The sequence below is a fragment of the Panthera uncia genome (assembly GCF_023721935.1).
Source record: "Panthera uncia isolate 11264 chromosome A1 unlocalized genomic scaffold, Puncia_PCG_1.0 HiC_scaffold_17, whole genome shotgun sequence".
In the NCBI taxonomy this organism is placed as follows: Eukaryota; Metazoa; Chordata; class Mammalia; order Carnivora; family Felidae; genus Panthera; species Panthera uncia.
This window is the reverse complement of record NW_026057577.1, coordinates 26,247,402-26,272,968: the sequence shown is the minus strand read 5'-3', so window position 1 is coordinate 26,272,968 and position 25,567 is coordinate 26,247,402. Positions and strand designations below refer to the sequence as shown.

At 36.8% G+C, this 25,567-nt stretch overlaps 1 protein-coding gene across 4 annotated transcripts in view; it reads left to right on the top strand.

Moving 5' to 3' along the window:
* The window catches only part of AFF4 (ALF transcription elongation factor 4), a 92,703-nt gene that overhangs the window by 10,903 nt on the left and 56,233 nt on the right, over positions 1 to 25,567 (top strand). For 3 of the 4 annotated variants that reach the window (XM_049649146.1, XM_049649147.1, XM_049649148.1), the window contains exon 2: positions 22,988 to 23,114. In XM_049649146.1, the coding sequence (XP_049505103.1) occupies positions 22,988 to 23,114 (127 nt within the window). Of the gene's footprint in view, positions 1 to 12,608; positions 13,726 to 22,987; positions 23,115 to 25,567 lie in introns of those variants that run through there. The other variant, XM_049649149.1, reaches the window with a different exon arrangement.

The window sequence follows — 25,567 nt, the reverse complement described above, 5'->3', positions numbered from 1 at the left end:
TTTTTTGTACTGTTCTTCTAACTAGGGATTCTTCTGTAACATCTGAAGCACTGCTTTGTAGCCAGCTACTCCCTTGGGAGTTTGTTGCTGTGTTTAGATGTTGTTTATTACTGTGTTTGTGCCAAGTTATAATGCATTGTACTAATGATTTTGTGGTGGTTCAGACAAGGAAAGATGGTGAGTTCAAATGGATCGTGTCATGGTAGGTTGTTAATTTAAGCAGGCCAAACCAGTAAGAGCCCTGGCATAGTAGTTAGTGTCATGTCTTCACTGTGAGATGTATCTGGTGGATCCCATCTATGTAATTAATCAATATGAAAGAGTTTGTTTACAGTATAAGTATTTTGTTCCAAATCTCAGCAGTCATTATACTGCATACACATTTACTGTAGATTTCAATTAAGTTACTTAAACCACAAATAAGATAGATTGCAAAAGTTAACAAGTGAGGACTCTTTATTCTTTTTTTTTTTTTTAAGTTTATTTATTTATTTTGAGAGAGAAAGGGAGAGAGGAAGTCCAAGCAGAGTCCTTGTTAGTGCAGAGTCTGATGCTGGGCTTAATCTCACAAATGGTAAGATTATGATCTGAGCTGAGATCCAGTCGGACACTTAACCGACTGAGCCACCTGGGTGCCCCAGCAAGTGAGGACTCTTTAAATTTTTTTTTAATGTTTGTTATTTATTCTAGAGAGAGAGAGAAAGAGAGTGAGAGACACGGAGCAGGAATGGGGGGAGGGGCAGAGCGAGAGGGGCACAAAATCTGAAGCAGGCTCCAGGCTCTGACCTGTCAGCACAGAGCCCGACGCGAGGCTCGAATTCACAAGCTTGAGATCATGAACTGAGCCGAAGTTGGACACCTAACCAACTGAGCCACCCAGGTGCCCCTATTATTTTTTTTTTTTAATTTTTAAAAAATGTGTTTTAAAATCAATATTTAAGGACCTCTAGCTGGCATGGTAGTATATGGTTGTATTTCCCTAAACTAGCAACTATAAATACTTGGAATTATTAAATCCATTTAGTATAACATATTCATAAGCATTTCCTGTGTTAGTATTATCAAAGTCATATTGTAGAAGTGGTTTGTAAATATGAAACTAGACCTGAGATTACATATTTCTAGGATCGACTACAACATTGTTCGTGAATTATTATGAATACGTCATAGTCTTATATTAATGTTATTTTATTTAAAAAATGTTTTTAATGTTTATTTTTGAGAGAGAGAGCACAAGCAGGGGAGGGGCAGAGAGAAAGGGAGAATCTTGCAGAATCTGAAGCAGGCTTTAGGCTCTGAGCTGTTAGCACAGAGCCTCATACAGGATGTGAACCCAGGAACCTCAAGATCATGACCTGAGCTGAAGTAGGAGGCTTAGCTGACTGAGCCACCCAGGTGCCCCATGTTATGTTAATGTTACTTTAAATTTTATTTTGTATTTAATTTTTAAAGTTGTTTCTGTTTTACAGTTAGGTAAAACTTAAGAGCTATAAATATAATGAGTTCATACCTAATTTTATGTTTTAGTATTTTTTTAATGTAATAAAGTCGTCACTCAAGATCTGGGAGATTTCATTTTCTTTGCAGAGGTCTCTTTATATTTTCCAGATCTGATAAACAATCCCACAGGTCTGGTCTGATTTCATGTATCTCTCCAGTCTTAACTTTTATTTTGTACTCCCCCAACCCTATTTTCCACCTGTACTTGATACACCTGTATTCCCTGGTTGTGCTGTGCTCTCTCTTCTTGGCTGTTGCACTTGTTCTCTCTGCTTAGAACCAACCTCCCTCTTTTGCCTTCTTCCCTTTCCTTCCTCCTTCCCTACTGCCATCTTTCTCTAGTCTGGGTAGGTGCACCCAAATCTTGGAGATGAGTACTTTTATTTATTTGTTTTTTAAAAAATATTTTTTTTAACGTTTATTCATTTTTAAGAGAGAGAAACAGAGTGCGAATGGGGGAGGGGCAGAGAGAGAGAGAGGGAGACACAATCTCAGCACAGAGCCTAACGCGGGGCTCAAACCCATGAATGGCAAGATCATGACCTGAGCCAAAGTTGGACACTTAACCTGAAGACTGAGTCACCCAGGCGCCCCAGAGTACTTTTATTTTTAATATCCTTAACATTAGTGCAGTGTCTGGCACAGTATATGCTCTGGTTAAGTAATTGGTGAATGAACTAAGAGTGTTAACATTGTACCTTATGTGTTGTATAGGTCTATACTGAAAGATAGTTTTTAAAATGACAATTGTAAAACCTTCAAAATTCCTTCTGACTTTTGTCCGAATATGTTACAAGTCTGAATTAGAAAATATTTTGAAAGTATGTTTACTCTTCTTACTTACAGTTTGATCTTTCAAAGTAAATATTCTTTGTGCCATGATAAACAACCCGTAACTTCTAAGTTATTATTAAAGAGCAGTAGCCTTAAATGGCCTTAACCTTCTTAAAGCAGTATTCCTGTTTACATTTAACTGGAACCTTATTAACAGAATTTAGAGTTAATAAAGTGGGTTAAGTTACCAACTCTTGATTGTAGCTCAGGTCATGATCTCACGGTCATGGGATTGAGCCCTGCATCAGGCTCTGTACTGAGCTTGGAGCCTGCTTGAATCCCCTCTCTGTCTCTGCCCTTCTTCTGTTCAACTGCATGCTCTCTCTCTCTCAAAATAAATAAACTTAAAAAAAAAAAAGAAACGGGGTACTTTGTTACCATCCGTTTTTTCACATATGCAAATGATGATGAAATTACTGAGAAATTCCTTTTTAGTGTGCACTCCAAGGATCTTTTGCTGTATAATGTTGTTAAACTTTTGCTTAATGTGGTATATGCATTTTTAAGTAAAAAATTTGCTTTTATTTTGCAGTTTGGACTTGTATTCTTTTCTCTTGGCTTCCTCAGGTACTGCAAATGAAAGCAGTCTTACAGTGCTCTGTTGAACAGATCATTTCTTTCTGGATGTTGTAGACTGAAATATTCAGTTTTTACACCTTCCCACTTTGCCAAGTATGATTCTGAGATTTTACAGTCTAGCACTTACATTTGGTGAACATTTGAGAGTACAGGGTTTAAGTAAAAATAGAAATTGATCATTTCTGTATGGTTTTTTTTCTTGAACATATGTTGTTTTACTTTTAGATAAACTCTTGTAGAAAAATTGCTTTAAAAGCAACAGAGTTCATTTAATATCACTATTAATGCCTTTATTGGATTGATAATATATTGAATACAGTATAAAGAAGACCTACTCTCTTATTGTTATCAGATATAATTGAAAGTCTTAGGAAATGGGAGACTATCTGTGGATAGAAAATGATGGGCCACATCATATTTTGAAACTCACAACTTTTAGTGAGTATTACCACTGACTCTTAGGGCAATAACACTACAGTTGTGACCTTTATGAAACTCATCACATGTTTTGAGTATGTGTCGTATGCCTGCCACTGTGTTAATCACCACAGGGGTTAAAGAGTAAGTGAAATGATGTTTACGTGGCTCTTACTCTCTAGAGGCTTATAATAAGGAGGTGAGTAGGGAGAGTCCCTAGAATATCAGTAAATAATCCTAATGTAATACAAGTGTTAAGTGGCCAGATGAGATACAAAGAAATTCTTTGGAAAGTAAGTGATTTTAGTGACAGAGGAATCTTGGAGGGCTTTTTGGAGGAAGTGGGGTATGCAGTGAACTTTGAAATGGATGTGTTTAGAAATGGGGAGAAGGAAGGATATTCTAAGTAGAGGGACTAGTTTTTGAGTAAATATGTAGATCTGGACGTGTGTAGGTTATTTTTAGGCTCAGATAAACCCTGAAGGTTTTATAGAAATAGGTAAGAATTTAAAAAGCTGTGGACAGTTTTAAATCCTGGGATGAGAATTTAGGATTAGGATTTTCCATAGAGCTTGGAGTTTTTTATTTTTTTTTTTTTACAAAATTTTTTTTAATGTTTATTTATTTTTGAGACAGAGAGAGACAGAGCATGAACGGGGGAGGGGCAGAGAGAGAGGGAGACACAGAATCGGAAGCAGGCTCCAGGCTCTGAGCCATCAGCCCAGAGCCCGACGCGGGGCTCGAACTCATGAACCGTGAGATCGTGACCTGAGCCAAAGTCGTACGCTCAACCGACTGAGCCACCCAGGCGCCCCATGGAGTTTTTGATTTTTAAGCAGAACAATGTTTTAAGTACTTCTGTTTCATAAAAATATGAAAGTAATTATCAACTCATATATTACAGAAGTTTCCAATAGGAGACCTTAGTGGGTTTTAGATATTGCATGCTTTGAAAGCAAGAAACTGAATCAAAAGATTTTTCTCCTTTTTTTTTTTAATTTTTAATTTTTTTTTTAAAGTTTATTTTGAGAGAGACAGAAACAGCAGGAGATGGGCAGAGAGAGAGAGAGAGAGAGAGAGAGAGAGAATCCCAAGCAGGCTCCATGCTGTCAGCACAGTCCTATTGCAGGGATCAAACTCACAAGCCATGAGATCACAATCCAAGCTGAAGCCAAGATTGGACGCTTAACCAACTGAGGCACCTAGGTGCCCCAAGGTTGTTTTCTTTCTAAAAGGAACTGTAAACTTTGACTTTTAACCATCGTTACCAGCCATTCATTCATCTTTAAAGATGAAAATAGACTTCTCAGTTTATTTGTCCATATGCTTTTAGAATTTGGTAGTAACTTTTTGAGAGAAGTTTAAACTAGTTAAATTTGGTTTGCATATTTCTCAAGTATTAGTAAAAGACCAAGAAATATAATTTTACTTGGTTTTGGTTCTGAAAATGGTTTTGGTGTGTAAAACTGTGCAGGACTACTGGGAGAAGGACCATTTTAGGATTATTATTGAGAGAAATATTATCTAAAAGGAAGCAGCTGGTTATAAGTAATATGAATAGTCATATTCTTATGTTCACACTTAAGTGTTGAGCATACTTGTGTGTGTAATAAACATTTCTTGAATTGAGACTTAAAATTATCTAGATTTTTAGAAAAAAAATCTTTAAGTAGGCACCACTCCCAGTGTGGGGTTTGAACTCACAACCCTGAGATGAAAAGTCGCATGTTTTACCAGTTGAGCCAGCCAGTTGCCCCTGTCTAGTATTTTAAAAAGAATACATTTATCAGTAACCCATTTGGAAAATACTGTTTCAAATGACTTCTTGAACAATTGAATGTGTGTGTAATGACATAATAAACATTGTTGTGGTATTGTTTGACCTCTAAGATGAGGAAATAAAGTTTTGCTTTATTAGGAAAAGCTTCATAGAGAAAGTGAATTGAGTTATAGTCATAGAATCAGAGTTGTATAGCTTGGCAGATAAGTAAAGACATGTGTTTCAATTCTGATCTAAAATAATTAATGCACACGTTAAGTGTCTGCTATATTAAAATTTGTTGCAGATGGTGTCTGATTTTAGTGTAATATGAGTCTTAATTATTCCAGTTTTGAAATACTGGGATTTTGTGATGTTAGGTGAAGAATCTCATGATCTCTAAGTATTATTTTATAGTGAGATAATTGCTCCTTTCTAACCAGGCCCTGAAGTTCATTAGTTTACTTACTGAAGTGATTGTCCACTAGGTTATGTTCTAGGTATGCAAGGCTGAACAAAACAGACAACATTCTCTGATCATGACCTAGTGGGAGAGGAAATATTAATGAACATCAAAAAAAGTGTATACTTAATTATGATTAGGTACTCTGAGGGAAAATGGAATTGTCTACATGAATTTCCTAATGCTGAAAAAAGCACCACAAGTTCAAGAAGCTAAAAAAAGAAAAGATGATTGGTGGCACTGGGAAGGGAGGTTATTCATAAGATATAAAATAAATCTGATGAGATAGGTGGGAGTCACGTCAAGTATGAAGTTACATCATTGCTTTGTAGGCCATTTCAGGACCTTAAAGTTTTTCCTAAGGTAAATGGAAAGCTTATTAAAATGTTTAAAGCAGGGGTTGGGTGATATGATCTGGTTTGTGTTTTAAAAAGATCACTTTGGAGGCACCTGGATGGTTTGGTGGTTGAGCTTCTGACTCTTTTTTCTTTTTTTCTTTTTTTTTTAACGTTTATTTATCTTGAGAGAGAAAGAAAGAGAGGGAAAGTGAGTGCGAGCTCATGATAGGACTCTGGGGAGATGGGGAGGGACAGAGAGAGAGGGAGAGAGAGAATCTCATAAACTATGAGATCATGACCTGAGCCAAAACCAAAAGTTGGATGCTTAAATGACTGAGCCACCCGCGTGCCCCTTGAGCATCCCAGTCTTGATTTTGGCTCAGGTCATGATCCTAGGGTCATGGAATTGAGCTCCACGTTGGGCTCTGCTGAGTGTGGAGCCCACTCAAGATTCTCTCTGTTCCTCTGCCCCTCTCCCCCACTCATGTTCTCCCTCTCCCTCTCTCTCTCTCTCTCTCTCTCTCTCTCTCTCTCAAATTAAAAAAAAAAAAAAAAGCTACTTTTCCTCTAAAAAAAATTAGATCACTTTGCTGTATGAAATGTGGATTAGAAAACAAGGGAACCAGGAATCCAATTGTAACATTTGTTCAAGGAGATAAAGTAATACCTTGTTTTGACTAGTGGCTGAGCAGAGAGAAGTGAACAGATAAATTAAAAATATATTTTGGAACCAATTTGACAATAAATTTCATATATTAATAAAAAAATTTAAAAAAAGTTATAAAAAATATATATATTTTGGGAGGCTGTGGTTATGGGTTGGTTGTGGAGAGAGGTTAAAGGGAGGATTGAACAAGAGCAGTTGGTTGATAGGATGAGGATTACTGGAGCAGGAGTTCCTGGCAGGGAAAAACAGATTAAGGAATCAATTCGGGATGTATTAAGATTGAGATCCCTCAAAGAACATGATCAAAGAGGTTCTCTATCTCAAAGAGAAAAATTTGATAATGGTGCATATTTGGGTATTTGTATTGTAGGTATATAGGTGGTTTTTTTGTTTTTTTAAGTTTGTTTATTTTAAGAGAATGAGAGAGAGGGACAGAGAATCCCACGCAGGGTCTGCACTGTCAGCACAGAGCCTGACACTGGGTTCCATCCCACACACCTTGAGACCATGACTTAAGGTCAAGAGTCAGATGCTTAAACCACTGAGCCACCCAGGTGCCCCTGTGTACACATAGTATTTTAAGCCATGAGAATGTAAGGAGAGAATGTAGACTGAATCAGAATAAGACCCATGGCTGAGCACAGAGAAGCATCAACTTCTAAGAAGTCTGGTAGGTAAAATGGGAGGAGACCAAGGTGGTGGGAAAACTGTGAGGGCTGGAGTTGCAGAAACCAAAAGTATATTAAGGAGGAGAGAGCCTGTATGATGATGTCCTGCATTTGACGTTGTGGTCAAAGTTGAGTGAGCTCCAGAGGTGTCCGGAGGGATTCCAGTATTTGCTGTAGTAACCTCATCAGCCTGCCAAGACAGTGAATATTCGACTTCCACTTGAACTAAATCAGTTTAGATATAAGAAATTTGCCATATGACATCATAGGTGAAGAAACATACGATATATTTTGGAAATACTGATCTATTCATTAAATCTGACTGGGGACACACCTGCAACTAGAGGAACAGCTTGTGTGATCTGTGAAGATTTCTTTGATGCCTAGAATGTGTGTGATCACCTTTCAGGATTCAGTGTTTATAACAGATAACCTGGTGGTTTTGTACTGTAATGCCAATAGGGCATTTTAGAAGGTGGACACAAAAAAGAAGGAAGAACAGTTGAAGCTTCTCAAGGAGAAACATGGAATCAACACAGATCAACAAAATAAACATTTTCTGCATTTTCATGTTGGACTAAAACCTATAAATGACCACTGTCACCCTTTTTTTTTTGTTTTTAATTAATACTGAATGTTGTGGTTTCTTGAGATTCAAAACGACATGCTTGAAATTTTGATACATGTTATGTGGATACATGTTAGAATTATTATGTGAATAAACTTGCAGCTTTTTGTTAAAAAAAAAAAAAGTATATTAAGGAGCCATTAGTGGCTGGATGTGTTGAATGGCAGGTCAACTAAGATGATTAAGTGTCTGTTGGATTTAGTAATATGCAAATCACTAGTGATCTTGGCAAAGTGGAGTGTAGGAAGTTGAAAACAGAATGTTGGGAAGTTGGAAACAATAGAAGGTTGAATAGTGATTGGATATGTTTTGGAAAACAATTTGTCTATATCTACTAAAATTGAAGATACCATGGGCTCCTGCGTGGCTCAGTCAGTCAAGCATTTGACTCTTGGTTTTTGCTCAGGTCATGGTCTCACAGTTTGTGGGTTCAAGGCCTGCATTGGACTTTTTACGATCAGCACAGAGTCTGCTTTGGATCTTCTATCTCGCTCATGCACATGCTCTCTCAAAACTAAACAAACATTAAAAAAAAACAACATTGAAGATGCTTGCATCCTAGAAATTCCACTTGTAGGTGTCTATTCTAGAAAAGCTTTCACTCATTGGCATAAGAGAAATGCCAATTCACTACAGCTCTGTGTTGGCAGAAAAAGGGGAAACTAAATATCCATCAACTGGACAGTGGTAAGTTGTGTGAATACACCTTGGTGAAAATAAATGTACTACAGTAACATGTATCAACCTCATAACATAATGCTGAGAATTAGAAACCCTCAGTCTTTAGAATATACCCTTTTTAAATGTTGAAAAATATGCAAAACAGTGTTAAGGATATATACATAAGTTATAAAAATATAAAAGGAATTTATGGGAATGATTATCACCAAAATCAGAGTAGTGGCTCTCACTTATAAGGTGGAGTGAGCACAAGAGATGTGATCCAGGGATGGTATACAATAGCCTTTCACTATATTGGCAATGCTATATTTCCTGAGGTGGTTCGTGACTAACACAAGTGTTTATTGCTTCTTACCCTATTTCAGGTAACTTTTTATGACACGAATGGTTGCAGAGGAAGTAGAGAATCGCCAAGAGTCCTTTTGAGAAGCTTGGCCATGAACGAAAATAGAGAAGAGAAAAGATAGAATGGTAGCTGGAGAGAGAGATGGGATCAAGGAAGCCTTTTTCTTTTTCTTTCTTTTTAAGTTTATTTGTTTTTAGAGTGGGAGAGCATGAGCAGGGAAGGGGTGGAGAGAGAGAATCCCAAGCAGGCTCTGCGCTGACAGTGCAGAGCCTGATGGAGGGCGCGAACTCACGAACTGACTCACGAACTGTGAGGTCAAGACATGAGCTGAAATCAAGAGTCAGAGACTTAACCGATGGAGCCACCCAAGCACCCTGAGTCTGTTTCTTTTTTTGAAGAAGAATTTGATCTCAAGGTTCATGAGTTCAACCCCTGTCAGGCTTTACACTGGCACCGTGGGATTGTGGCCTCTCTCTCTGCCCCTCCCCCACTTGGGTGCACACTCCCTCTCTCCCTTTCTCTCTCTCTCTCTCTCTCTCTCTCTTTCTCTCAAGTATATATTAACTTTTTTTAAATAAAGGAAGAATATGCTTGGATGCTGGTAGAAAGGATTCATTAGAGAGGGAGAAGTTGAAGTTGCTAGAGAGAAGTCAGTAACTGATAAAGGTCTAGAACGTAGTAAAATGGACATACTTGTTCTTTCACAGAAAAGAGATACTTTTTCTTTTTTACCCAGAGGAAATAAGAGAATGGATTCAGATGCTGGTAGTTTGAAAGTTCATGGTTGATTGATGAGAAAATTTCTGTCTCTTGTTTAATTTTCTGTTTTTAATCTCTGTTCACTAAGACAAGGCCATTTGTGGGATGCAAGTTAGGAGATAGAGTCCTAGGACTCCATGAAAATACTTGTGAGAAGTAGGAAAGAACATTCATCTGTGAAAACTAGTAAGATTTTGGGAATCTTTGAGGGCCTAGTTGAGAGTGAGTTATGAAAAATGATTATAAGAAATTCTGCTTATGTTTAAAGATACAACGAAGAAAGCACAACCAGAATGGAGTTATCTTTGCTTCCGTGTTTTTCATGGCAGTATTTTAAACCTAAAGGCTGTAGAAGTCTTATTTCTGACTTTGGGGCAAGATCCTTCTCTGCAAAATACTGTTTTGGGACCTGATGGTTTGTTACTATTGGCTTTGCTCTCCAGGTGTACAATATTTGTTTCCCTACCTTTTAGGAAATAACCTCTTCAGATTCTCACAGAGAAATCCTGCCAAATGAGGCCAAGGGAGATTTCAGTACACATGAGGCTTTTTGCTTTAATACAGTGCATTGTGATACAATTACAGTTTAATAGCATTTGTTGTAAACTGGATTCTAAAATGATCATGCTCTTAGCTCTAGTCTCATTTAGATTTTTAGAGTTTAAATAATTTAATAATCTGGTAGTTGAACAGCTCCATTTGTCAGTAGTATAGATGTTCTGAGACAATAATTGAAAAAAACATTGTAGTAGGTTCTGAACATCATTTGAAAGAGGCAAGTTAAAGGTCACATTTTGCTTTTAATCTTTTTAAAATTTAAATTTGAAACGTTCTAAGACTGCATGTGTTTATTAAAATATTATAGAAGGTGGCTTTCTGCTTCATTGGGAATGCACGTTAAACCTTTTTTTTTTTTTACTGTGTGCTTATTGTAATTTTTTTATTGTGGAAAAATATCCATAACATAAAAGTTATTAGTCATTTTAAGTGTGTAGCTCAATGACATTAAGTATATTCACAGTATTGTGAAACCATCACCATTGTCTGTTTACAGGTCTTTTTCATCATCCCAAACAAAAACTGTATACCCATTAAACATAATTCCCATTCCTCCTTATCCCTAGTCCCTGGCAACCACAATTCTCCTTTCTCTTTCTGTGAATTTTCTATGCACTTCATATAAGTGGGATCATACACTATTTGGTTTTTTGTGACTGTCCCATTTCACTTTGCGAAATATCCTCAAGGTTCATCCATGTTGTAGCATGTCAAAATTTCATTCTTTTTTAAGGCCAAATAATATTCCATTGCATATATGTGCCACATTTTGTTTATCCATTCATCTTTTGATAGACACTTGTGTTGCTTCTACCTTTTGACTGTTGTGGATAATGGGGCTATGAGCATTGGTGTACCTGAGTCCCTGCTTTCAGTTCTTTTGGGTATAGACATAGTATAATTGCCAGATCACATGAAATTCTTTTATGCTTTTTGAGTAACCACCAAACTGTTTTCCACTCCATCTGCACCATTTTACATTTCCATCAGTAATGAATGCTCAAGCATTCTAATTTCTCAACTTTCTTAACAGCAGTTTTTGCTTGTTTGTTTGTTTGTTTTGGTAATAGCCATCCTAATGAGTGGTGAAGTAGTATCTCATTGTGGTTTTGATTTGTGTTTCCCTAATGACTAATGATGTTGAGCGTCTTTTCATATATTGCTCATTTAAAATTTTTTAAAAACGTTTTTATTTATTTTTGAGAGTGAGAGAGAGGAAGACAGTGTGAACGGGAGAGGGTCAGAGAGAGACGGAGACACTGAGTCAGGCTTCAGGCTCCGAGCTGTCAGCACACAGCCCAATACAGGGCTTGAACTCAAGGGCCATGAGATCATGACCTGAACCGAAGATGGACGCTTAACTAACCAAACCACCCAGGTGCCACTATTGGTCATATTTTATTTCTCTTTTCTCTTTTAAAATTTTGTTTCCAGTGTAGGTAACAAAGTATTAATTATTTATTGGCCATTTTAATATCTTCTTTGGAGAAATATTTAAGTCCTTTGCCCATTTTTCAATTGAGTTGTCTTGGCACTCTTAATGAGAATCAGTTATAAATGTAATGTGTTTCTGGACTCTCAGTTCTATTTATTTGATTTATAGGTTTGTAGTAAGTTTTGAAATCGGAAAGTGTGTGTGACTTCCAGCTTGCTCTTTTGCAAGATTGTTTTGTCTGTTCAGGATCCTTTATATTTCCATATGAATTTTAGAATCAGATTGTCAACTTCTGCAAAGAAGTCGGCTGGGGTATTGATAACTGTGTTGAATCTGTAGAGGAGTTTAGGGAGTATGTCCATCTTAATAGTTAAATCTTCCAATCCACAAATATGAGATGTCTTTCCATTTCTTTAGGTCTTCTTTCATTTCTTTCAGTAACATTTTATAGTTTTCAGAGCATGTTTTCTTGTTTTTTGTTAAATTTATTTCTGAGTATTTTATTCCTAGTGACAATACTGCATGTGAGAAGAAAGTATATTCTATTGTTGAGTGGAGTGTTTTATATGTATCTGTTAGGACTAGTTGGCTTATTGTATTGTGTTCAGGTTCATTGTGTCAAATCCCGAGAGACTGTAATGTTTGTCTTTATTTATATTCTTTATCTCTTTAACACCAGATTATTTTAATGGTAGGAGACCTCAGTTGTTTGTGATAGGGAAAAGGCAGTTTAAGCAGAAAGTTGGAGGCCTCTGTTATTTAAGGAAATGCACTGGCCTACAGACCATCAGTAGTAAGGCCACAGATACAGAGGAGCACTTGAGAAATGAGAGTAATCAAGGATCCTTTTCAAGCTGTTAATATTCCATTATTTTTTTTAAAAACAGCTTTATAGAGATACAATTTCATAAAATTCACTTAAAAAAAATTTTTTTTTTAACATTTATTCACCTTTGAGAGACAGAGAGAGACAGAGCATGAGTGGGGGAGGAGCCGAGAGAGAGAGGGAGACACAGAATCTGAAGCAGGCTCCAGGCTCTGAGCTGTCAGCACAGAGCCCGATGCGGGACCTGAACTCACTGACGAGATCGTGACCTGAGCCAAAGTCGGAAGCTTAACCGACTGAGCCACCAACGCGCCCCATAAAATTCACTTTTTAAGGGTACAATTGAACAGTTTTTAAATCAGTTTATAGAGTGTGCAGCCCTCATCACAGTTTAATTGTAGAACATTTCCATCTCCCCAAAACGATCTCTTATGCTCACTTGCAGTCACCCTTCATTTTTTGTTTTATCCTTTATTCTTGTGTAATGGTAAATGCTCAGATACATTCAAATGCTTCTCTCATCTAATTATTATCATCAGAGTAGTATGGGCATTTTATAAAAGATAAAACTGAAATTTAGGGAGGTTACTGAACCTAAAATGTATGTCTAATATATAATCAGAAATAACAATCATTTATCTTTACGTATCTCATGTACTAAATTACCATGCCTCAACTGTTTATAGCTCAATTGAAGTTTGGAACTTAGATTACTTTAAGGTATTTAAGAAATTAGTTAATAGGTAATTGCCTATGTTGGTTTTTGGTTACTAGACATTTTTGAGAATCTTTATTAGCAAGGATACCACTCTACATCTAGATTATCAAATAGTCCTTGCTTATAACTAAACGACAGGTATCACTTGACAATTTGAGGTACTGTGCATTGGGAGATAAAGGGTCCTGTTGAAAATTGATAACCTTTGCCTTTCCCGTGATGATTACAGAAAAATAAGGGAGGACTTCTTTTTGGTTCCAAAATATTCATCCAGTAAATAGTTATTACATACATGCCTGAGTTATTCTTCATACTCTTCTGATATTGTTATTTTTTTTTAATGTTTATTTATTTTCAGAAAGAGTGTGCAAGTGAGAGAGTACTCACGCACACAAGCGGAGGAGGGCCAGAGAGCGAGGAGAGAGAATCCCAACCAGGCTTCATACTGTCAGCACACAGCCCGACATGTAGGGCTTGATCCCACATACTGTGAGAACAGGACCTGAACTGAAATGAAGAGTCAGACATTTAACGCACTGAGCCACCCAGGTGCCCCTGAGATTGCTATTCTTAATCCGTCATTGCCCTTCTTTTTTCCCAAGAGGTCCTAAGAATCTTCAGAGAAATATGAATGTCTGAGAGGTGACCTCTTTCTAATTTGCATGGTTCCTCTCTAAATACAGTTTGACTTGACTGGGGCTGCTAGTGGTGGATGAGTCTTTTGTAACAAGTGAAGTGGGTGGCGGGGGCTGCCAGTCAAAGCCAACTGTTTCCTTCCTTAAGTCCTCCAATCCTATGTTGTCCATAGTTGAACTCATTTTTGGTCTCTTTAGATACTGGATAAGTGAGAATTAAGATCTAGATAGCATAATATTTGTAGTATAGGAATTTAAAATTATTTATTTAGCTTAATTATAGTTACCCCACAGAAATAAAGAATGGAAAACTCCAGAGAGGCTGAGCATTTCCAGATCAAGATGAAAGAAGGAAGCAGAAACAAGTCCAGAGAGTACTGACAAATTTCTGCAACTGCAGTGCAGTTTACGTATTGTGAAGAGATTGAAAAGAGTTTAGGCATAACCTGCCAGTACAGTTTGGTGGTGATCTTGGAGGAGGAGGCAGAAGACTTGAAGCGGTACTCAGTAGAGTGAGGATGCACACGTCAGTGTAAGATTTAATCCTATCCGGGGCGCCTGGGTGGCTCATGCGGTTAAGTGTGACACTTCAGCTCAGGTCATGATCTCATGGTTTGTGAGTTCGATCCCTGCATTGGGCTCTGTGTGGACAGCTCAGAGCCTGGAGCCTGCTTCGGATTCTTTGTCTCCTCTCTCTGTTCCTCCCCGACTCGCACTCTGTCTCTCTCTTTCTCTCTCTCTCGAAAATAAATAAAGATTAAAAAAAATTAAAAAAAAAAAGATTTAATCCTAACCTGGTATTCCTCAGTTAAGATATGTGACAAATTGAGAAAGCATAGTTATCACATAATTAAAAGACTGTCACTTTAATAGGAAAATGGACAAAAGACATGAATAGGCAGTTCACAAAAGAAGAAGTATAATGGCTAACACAAAAAAGTACAACCTAGCTATCAGAGAAATTCAGTAGAATGCAGTTGACTGTAAGATGGCCAAGAACTGTCTATGTGTTGTTTTCCGTTTTATCCCTAGCTTCTAGCCCAGTGCCTAGCAATAATGGATAGGCTCATGTATTTTATGAATGAATGAAATAAACAAATGAAATTGGATTTTTTCCCTCTTAGATTGGTGACACAATTTAAAAAGACTCATGCCCTAGGATTGAGAATGGCATGATTAAACGGCAGTCTCATTATTTTGTTGGTAGGCAATCCATTGATTCAGTCTTTTTTTTTTTTCAATATTTATTTATTTATTTATTTTTTAATTTTTTTAATTTAAAAAAAATTTTTTTTAACGTTTATTTATTTTTGAGACAGAGAGAGACAGAGCATGAACGGGGGAGGGGCAGAGAGAGAGGGAGACACAGAATCGGAAGCAGGCTCCAGGCTCTGAGCCATCAACCCAGAGCCCGATGTGGGGCTCGAACCCACGGACTGCGAGATCGTGACCTGAGCTGAAGTCGGACACTTAACCGACTGAGCCACCCAGGCGCCCCTAATCTTTATTTATTTTTGAGAGGGAGACAGAATGTGAACAGGAGCAGAGAGAGAGGGAGACACAGACTCCGAAGCAGGCTCCAGGCTCTGAGCTGTCAGCACAGAGCGTGATGCAGGGCTCGAACTCACAAACCGTGAGGTCATGACCTGAGCCGAAGTCAGACCCTTGGCTGACTGAGTCACCCAGGCGCCCCTAATTTTTTTTTTAATTTTTAAAATATTTACTTATTATTGAGAAACAGACAGAGCATGAGCATGGGAGGAGCAGAGAGAGGGGGAGACACAGAATCCGAAGCAGGCTCCAGGCTCTGAGCTGTCAGCACAGAGCCCGACACAGGGCTCGAACTCACAAACTGCGAGATCATGACCTGAGTGGAAGTCGGACGCCTTACCGACTGAGCCACCCAGGTATCCCTTTTTTAAATTTTTTAATGTTTATTATTTATTTTTGAGAGCGAGAGCGCACACAAGCCGGGGAGGGGCAGAGAGAGAGGGAGAAACAGAATCTGAAGCAGGCTCTAGGCTCTGAGCTGTCAGCACAGAGCCTGATGCGGGGCTCAAACCCACAAACCTTGAGATCATGACCTGAGCCAAAGTTGGATACTTCACTGACTGAGCCACCCAGGCACCCCTGTTTGTTTGTGTGTTTGTTTTTGGTGTGTGTGTGTTTTAATGTTTTATTTTGGAGAGAGAGAGAGAGAGAGAGAGGGAATGAGTGGAGAGGGTAGAGAGAGGGGGACAGAGGATCTGAAGTGGGCTCTGTTCTGACAGCGGTGAGCCTGATGTGGGGCTCGAACTCATGGACCACAAGATCATGACCTGGGCTGAAGTTGGGTGCTCAACTGACTGGGCCACCCAGGTGTCCCTGATTCATTCATTTTGGAAAGCACTTTAGTGATATAAATTAAAAGCGATATAGCATATACCCTCACAATAGTTTCACATACATACAAATTCGCTGTAATGTCTGAAATACTAAATTCTGGATATAGCCCAACAATCTATCAGGGGCTTTCTGGTTAAACAAATACTATACAGTCAATAAAAGACTGAAAATTCATATGTATTGATGTGGAACTATGTTCATTGTTTACTAAATGAAATAAGAATCGTGTGTGTAATAATTTCTTCATGTGTATGATTATATGTGGCTCCTCACAGTATTATTTCAGGAAAGTGAAATTGTTGATGACTTTTAATTTCTAATTTATATTAAGTTTTGAGCAAACAGTATTTGAGCAAACAGTATTGCTTTTGTAATTGGAGAAACAAAACCATTAAGGTTCATCTCTTTTGAAAAATGTGTAGGTGGAAGAATACTCCTTATTCATGTTTATATGAACAGCCAAAACATTTGCTGAGGACCAATAAAGAAGAGATAGCTAAATAGGAAGACATCCTATGTCTTATATATGAAAACTGTATATTCACATTTCAGTGTCCTGGTGTTTAGCTTGTGAGAATATTAGTTGTTACATTCTGATGTTAGTCCAGTTAGTTGAATCTAATTCTTATGGATATACTCAACACCTAACAATTCTAGTTTACCCTGAACAAAGAATGATCAGTCATACTATACGTTGTGTTGCATCTATGTATTCTCACAAAGCAGCAATTAGGGAAATTCCTTCAAGTTCATTGGCAAAGACCTGCCTCATTTGTTTATTATTAAAAAACTGTGGTTTAACTATTTAGTTAACCATTTTTTCTCTTCTTGGTCATTTTGTTATTTTCAATTGTTTTACCATTAACAGAAGTGCTTCACTAAACATCTTTGTAGCTTATGGCTGTACTGCTAATTCTGTGGGTTATATCCCCACAAGTAAGGTTGCTCAATTAAAGAATTTATTTTTTCTGAGTTTGAAACATCACTTTACCATTTTAATGACTATGTCGTTTTAGAAAAATACTTGGCTCTTGTTAGTAAATAGAAGATTTTAAATAAAACATTCTTTTCTCATTGGATTGGATTTTTTAACTGTTAATATCCGATGTATCTTTGAGTTTATTTCTGGGTTTTGTTTTGCAGAGCATTTATTTAGTTCATTTCTGTGCACTACAATGCTGTTTTGATAATGGTGATGACTTTATAGTAAATTTTATTATCTACCTGGACAAATTCTTCTTGTTCTCTATCCAGTACTAAGTATATAATAGATGCTTCTTGTGTATTTATTAAGTTAATAAATAGATTTAATAAATAATAGATATTAATGTTTAATGTTAATATCTTAATGTTTAATATTAATATCTTGTTTTAGGTTGGCACCCTTGTTACTTTAGGGGAACTGAAACTTGGCATGTTCATAGTGTCCCCTGTTAGCCAAGAATGCTATTACACTTTCTCAAGTGTAATAAACAGTGACATAGAGGACGAGTTGAGATTTGGATGATCAATTTGAACTTGGAAATATGAAGCGGGGGGGCACATGTTAGACATGAGAGAAATACTTTTTTTTTATATTATATGAAATTTATTGTCAAATTAGTTTCCATACAACACCCAGTGCTCATCCCAAAAGATGCCCTCTTCAAAGCCCATCACCTACCCTCCCCTCCGTCCCATCCCCCATCAACCCTCAGTTTGTTCTCAGTTTTTAAGAGTCTCTTATGCTTTGGCTCTCTCTCCCACTCTAACCTCTTTTTTTTCTTGTTTTTCCCTTCCCCTCCCCCATGGGTTTCTCAGGATCCACATAAGAGTGAAAACATATGGTATCTGTCTTTGAGAGAAATACTTTAATCTTTAGAGAAGAGACAGTTTGATAGTAAATTCCAAGGGTGAAAATGCTGGAAAGTACCCATAGTGCTCTCCTGTATAAATGTTATCACTCTTTTCCTTCTATCTTTTATTTTAAAAAATTTCAGGGGCACCTGGGTGGCTTAGTCTCTTAAGTGTCCAACCCTTAACTTCAAGTCAGGTCATGATCTCATGGTTTGTAAGATTGAGCCCCTCATCAAGCTCTGCATTGACAACGTAGAGCTTGCTTGGGATTCTCTCTCTCTCAAAATAAATAAACATTAAAGGAAATTTCAGACCTATATAATAAAGTATAACATATGTCTGTATTCCCTTGATCTAGATGTACCAGTTGTCAATATTTTTACTGTAATTGCCGATCCTGCTCTACTGTCTGTTTTTCCCTCCTGCCCTCCGTCCCTCCTTTCTTCCAACCTCCCTGTGTGCGTGCACGCTTGCATACACACATACACAAACTTTCTCTCACTCATTCACTCTCTACACATGCTAGATCTATATTTAGATGGGTGCTAAACCATTTTAGACTTGCAGACACGATGATGACATTTCACCCACATATGCTGTGTACGTCCTAAGAACCAAGGACATTCTCCTACATTACTAAATACAATATTCATAGTTCAAAAGCTGAACATTGATAGGATTATCTGAAATACTGTTCATACTCAAATTTCCCAATAATGTCCTTCACAACCATTTTTCTCTCCCCAGAACTAGTGTCTGGGAAATGAAGAATCACATCCAGCCTTTAGTTGTTGTGTCTCCTTGAATATAGAAGAATATAAAAGTAACCCCAGCCTCTTTTTGTGTTTCTTTTCATGATACTGACATCTTTGAAGAGTCCAGGCCAATTTTGCAGAATTGTTCTCAACTTAAGTTTTGTCTGCTTGTTCCTGATTAGATGCAGGTTAAATTTTTAGCAGAAAGAATACCTAGGTAGTGATATGTCTTTAGTGCCTCATTTAGTGCCGCGCATGATGTTATTTTATCCCATTATTGATAATGTTAACTCTGATTACTTGATTAAGGGTATTGTTTACTTCTCTATATTAAAAATTTTTTTTCTAATTAATGGTCAATGGGGTGATACTGAATATTCTATTCCCCCCAATTTTTTCCCCAGTGGTTTTAGCATCCATTGATGGTTGTTTTGTTTGTTTTTTTGAGAGAGAGCACACATGTGTGTGCAAGCGGGGGAGGAGCAGAAGGAGTGGGAGAGAGAGAATCTTAAGCAGGGCTCATCCCACAACTGTGAGATCATAACCTGAGCCAAAATCAAGAGTGAGATGCACAACCTACTGAGCCACCCAGGTGCGCACCTATTGATGATTTTGGTCTCAATTATTAATTCAGTGTTCACAAAAAAAGTGATTTTCTAATTCTTTTATTTCTTCTATATTGATTAGTTGACATTGTTTTTTAAAGAAGGCATTTACTCCCTGCTTTATTTCTCGTTCTTTTATTTTTTGCTATTATTACTGTAGACTGAGGGGTTCTTTTGTTGTTGTTGTTCATTTGCTTATATTCCATTTTTGTCTTTATTTTGATGCTCATGTTTCTAAATCTGACTGATGGGAGCACCTTCTGGCTGCTTCTCATGCCCTTTTCATATGTCCCCATATGTTTTTGTGCATTTTCTTGCTGTTAAAACAAGATATTTTAAGGTCTATTTGTACTTTATCTGCTGTAGCCTTGGAATGAGCTATTTCTCCAAGAAGTCTTGTTCCATTTTCGTAGGAAATGATATTAGAAATCAGAATTTGGGTACTGAAGGTGCTTCTTTTTTCTGGGATGTCAGTGCTCACAGACGCTTTCAGTGAACAGAGCTGGAGACACTCTCAATAGACAGGCAGGCAGGCAGATGGACATACAGATTTTTAAAATAAAAGCCTGTGTTCGTTGTACTGCTACTAGTTCCTAGTCCTCAAAGGTTCTTTTTCTTTTTATTCCTTTCTATATTTATAATCTCTCTTCTTTCATAGTAACATGCCTGGATCCCTAGAAGTCTTGGTATATTTACTCATTTGCTCAATCTTGAAACAATGAAATTGCTATATCATTATGCTATACCATAGAATGCTGTTTGAAATAAACATATCAACTTAACATAAGTACTTGATAGGTACTTAAGAACAGTTTACCTTAAGCAATTAAAAAATTTAGAGAACTCTCCTTTCTACTTGCTATTATGCTTTTAAAAATTATTTTATCTGGTAGTCCCACAGATTTTGTTTTGATGTAGCAATTTGCTAATTTTAACAATCCTTTTTCATTCTGGTAGTTGCAAATCTCCTGAGGGATATGCTATATAATAGCTTGCCTGTGCAGCAGAGATATACTTCTAATTGACTTATATTTAAATTTCATGTTAATTTTAAGGGAGCTCAGATTACTGGAATTATTGTTTGTGGGAAACTTTATCTTAGGCAGAGGTATTGATGTTCAAAAACACAGGAACAAATGTGGATCCAATAAATTATATGTGAAAGTAAGGCTGATCAGAAAAAAATTTGAGGGAATCTGGGTGGCTCAATCACTTAAGCGTCTGACTCTTGGTTTTGGTTCAGGTCATGATCTTGTGGTTTGTGTGTTCGAGCCCTACGTTGGACTCTGTGCTGACATCATGGAGCCTGCTAGCAATTCTCTCTCTCCCCCTCTCTTTCTGCCCCTTCCCCACTTGCTCTCTCTGTCTCTCTCAAAATAAATAAACTTTAAAAAAAAGTTTAAAAAAATTAGAGAATAAGAGCTATAACTGGGATATTAGTTCTTATAAGCAATCATTTAATTTTGTTCTGCTTCTTGGCAGTCTTATTAAAAGGGAATATTCAGTTGGATGACTTACATTAAGAAAACATTTTTGTATTGGATTATTGGAGGACTTTTATTGTGGGAATCATATCTATTTGTGTAATAAATGTACAAGTGTTTTTTGCATGATTATTTTAGCACTTTAATTAAATCATGGTTTAGGGAAGGCATTTCTTTTTTTAAAAAAATATTTCAGAAATCGAATTCAGGAAGTGTAAGGAAATTAGTATTTAACACATTCCCTAGACTCTTAGGATACAGATCACTTCATATGCTGTAGCACCATATGAAGAGGTGTAAAGGTTTATAGCATTCTCTCTGAAACCTGATTGTTAGTGATATACACTTATTAATTTGTTCAAGTGTATTGTAGAATAATATTATGTTCTTCGGTTTCGCTCTCTGAATACTGAAGTGTAGATGTTTTCTGGTATTTATTAAAGAAAGAATCAAATACTTTTTGTGGTTCTGTATGGTACTAAGTACCAGGGAGACCAAAGAAAGCACATATTACTTCAGTACCTCAAAATAGCTTATATTCTTGTTTAAGTGTATTAGAATATTGTACACATAGAAACACCTTAATACACATTTCGAGCATTTAGAATATTTTTTTGAACATTAATTTACTTTGATACTAAATTGTGCAAATCACAAAGTTTTATTTTTGAATGTTTACTTGCACTGTTCTGACCACTTATAAAAATCTTCAAGAATATATTGGTTTTGCTGTCCATTCTAATTTTACAATTATAATTTATTTCCCATCTTGATTTACTTCAATTTTCTGATTAGATTTATGAATTATAAGGCTAGAAAGGCTCTACACATACAACCTGGTTTTTCCCTTTGGTCTCTTCCAGGATTCCCCACTCCCTTTAAATAAAACCAGGATAGCTGATTTACTCTATCCCCAGGGAAGAATGTTGCAGAGTCTCTGGTAATACCTTGTCCCGGGGCTCAGCATCCTTTACGTTGTTAACCAAAGGTCCCTGCTGCTATAAATAACGACATTTAGTTAACTAAGCAAGCAAATGGCAAGAAACAAGGGAGAGGCAAATATCTCTGAAAGAGAACCTAAGAAACAACAGATAATGTGTACCCATTTACAAAGTTTTAATTCTTCTTTGTTTTGTTCTTAGTGAAAATACAAAATGCTGTAATGTTTGTAGAAATGACCCCCTCATTTTCCCCTCCACCCCAAAAGACTGACTCTTTTTCAGTACAGTTTCGACTACTATTACTAACCCAAGTTATTTTTAGATTCTATTGCTGAAAGCCTCAGTTTTGCCATTTATTGAGGTATTTTTTTTTAACAATTATTTTTGAGAGACAGAGACAGAGCGTGAGCAGGGGAGGGGCAGAGAGAGAGGGAGACATAGAATCTGAAGCAGGTTCCAGGCTCTGAGCTGTCAGCACAGAGCCAGATGCGAGGCTCGAACTCACAAATTGTGAGATCATGACCTGAGTCGAAGTTGGACGCTTAACCAACTTAGCCACCCAGTGCCCCTGCCATTTATTGAGGTATTAATTGAAATATTAATGTATTTAGAGCAGAAATGTCGTTTTTTAGGGAATCTAGAGCAACAGCAAAGCGAGGTTAGACTGCCTTAAGGATGGACACCAAGGAAGCTGTGTTTGAGACAAAAAGGAATCAAGGAGATGCAAAGTAGAGGAAAGCACTGGATACCTGGGGGAAGGGAGTGGTAGGTGGGAGTGGGTTGTGTGCCTCTAATGGCAAAGAATAGTTAGATTTCTGAAGAGGAAGCCATGAAAGGCTTATAGGAAATGCTAAGGATTTGGGTTTAAGTACAACCTTCCATAAGTTTTAGCTGACTTTTAGCTAGCTGAATTCTTTAAAAATTGATGAGGTTAAATGTTTCAATGGGGTGGATCCTAATAGTCTGGGCTAGTGTTTCCTGTCTCGATAGTTATGCAAGACACTTGGTATTAGTTGGTAAAACCATTACCAGTACCCAGCTTCCGCACTAATGCCTGTTATTACTTGGAACTTGAAAGGGAATCTCTGATTGAAGCTTTAAACTCACAAAACGAGTACAGAACATTTAATTTTTCTTTTTATAATACAAAGATTGTGTTTCTCTTCTTAGCAACATGAACCGTGAAGACCGAAATGTGCTGCGTATGAAAGAACGGGAAAGGCGGAATCAGGAAATTCAGCAGGGCGAAGACGCCTTCCCACCTAGCTCTCCTCTCTTTGCTGAACCATACAAAGTTGTAAGTTGTCCTTTGAATGTTCCCCCCTGCCAGTAGTGTGACAGTTTTCCTTTTAAGAAAGTGTTTAAAATTGAATTTTTATAGTAGGAAAGAGTTACTAATATGTATACCATTTAACATTTTTTCCTTTCCTCTAAATCAGAATGTCCTTTTTGGGGATAAACTTGTCATTGGAGTATAACATGCAGAAAGGTACACAAAACAAGTGTTTTAGCTGAAAGAATTTTCACAACATGAACACTCTTATATAATCAGTATCTAGATCAAGAAACAATATTGTTAGCATCCTAAAATTGTCCTCAAACCCATACCTCCTTCCATCTCCCCTTTGCTATCTCATAGTCTTGAAAATGTGGTCTGGATTAACTCAAGCATTTATCTCTATATTCTTGGCTTTACCACTAATCCTGGGCAGGCATTTCACCTTTCTGAATTAAATTAATATTTTGTAAATGGGTACGCGTCATCTGCTGTTTCCTAGGTTCTTTGGGTATAACATCAGTCAAAGACACTTATTTCAGATATTCTTTGTGTCTGTCTTGTTTCTTGCCATTTGCTTACTTAGTAAACTAAGTATCAATGACTATTAGTATGTTTGAATAAATGTGTTTTCACTATCAGTCTGGTTCCTTTTTCTGTTACCGTATACTAAGTTATCTTTCTTTTTTATGTGGTTAATTAACAGATTCCAATTTACGTTAAAAGCATGTTGTCAGAGACGTTCAATAAATTGAACCAATTGCTATTTTTATAGCTATCATTGTACTTGATTTGGGATTGCATAAAACAGTACATATCACTTCTGATTGACTCTAACATAGCTGCAGTGGACATAAATGTCTCTAATACTTGATTTGCCTTTGGCTTTCATTTGATCTAGCCTTACATTTTTAAAGGCTTAGCCTATGTATGGTGGCTGTAATAGTATATATTGTCACAGTAATGACCATTGTGGGTTTGCAGTATGAGATTGAGAGTGTATTAAACTTTTTTTTCTGATGAAATATAAATATAACACATAGTTTGACTTTGTTCTTAAAACATTTGGTGTTTGTAGAAGCCATTTATGAGATCTGTAGAAGCCATTTTTTTATTTTTTAAGGTTATACTGACATCATTTATATGAGTGTGACACAAAACCTGGGGTTTGGAATTAGAGATTAAAGACATTTTGGAAAAAACAAGAGATTGGTCCAGAATCTTCGATTCATACTACCATTTATTTTATAATTACAATGTAATGAATTGGATTTGATTCCTGATCTCGATGCTGTCTATATATTTGCCTTTCTTGTTTAATAGGGGTCAGACTGATTTTCAAATAATCTAAAGTTATTATCAATTCATGCCAATCTCAAAATAAATAGTAGTGGTTGATTTCTTCTTTAATGTAATCAGTAAGCTTACTCTCATTCTTGCGTATGAACGTGAATGAGTCCTAAAGCTTGTAGACATCTTGGACTTTATTATCTAAGAATGATTTTAGTATTAATTTTAAGTGTTTATGTATTTATTTTGAGAGAGAGAGAGAGAGAGAGAGAGAGAGAGCGTGCCACCTGCAAGCAGAGTAGGGACAGAGAAAGAGGGGGAGAGAGATAATCTCAAGCAGGCTCCACACAGCACAGAGCCTTAGGTGGGGCTCGATCTCCTGAACTGTGAGATCATGACTTGAGCTGAAATCAAGAGTCGGATGCTCAACTGACTAAGCCACCCAGGTGTCCCTCCAAGAATGATTTTCAAAACTTAAAGTGTGTACCATTGGCTTCAAAACTTGTGTTTGTTGGTCAGAATTAATAGAATTAATATTTGAAACTTTATTACTGGCTTTTCCTTTCTTAATTTTTTGTTGACTTTTGTTAGTCACAGTAACAGAAGAAATTAAAATTTTTAAAAATGTCAGTTGGATATAACTCATTTCATTAAATTTTTGTTTCTCTTTCTAACTGTAACATTGAACTCTTAAGTAATGCAATGTTTTCCTAGATTGCTAAAATAATGAGTGTTGGCTCAGCAGCTGACCTAGAACTGAAAGACATAAAGGCACATGACTTTTCAAAAGATTTTTACTACTATTCCAATATATTTATTGGTGAAATTTGGATTTTTTTCCCTTCTGGAATCTTTTCTACATATTTCTCAATGTCCTTTATTTTTATTTATTTATTTATTTATTTTTATTTATTTATTTTTCAATATATGAAATTTATTGTCAAATTGGTTTCTATACAACACCCAGTGCTCATCCCAAAAGGTGCCCACCTCAATACCCATCAGCCACCCTCCCCTCCCTCCCACCCCCCATCAACCCTCAGTTTGTTCTCAGTTTTTAAGAGTCTCTTATGCTTTGGCTCCCTCCCACTCTAACTTCTTTTTTTTTTTTCCCTTCCCCTCTCCCATGGGTTTTTGTTAAGTTTCTCAGGATCCACATAAGAGTGAAACCATATGGTATCTGT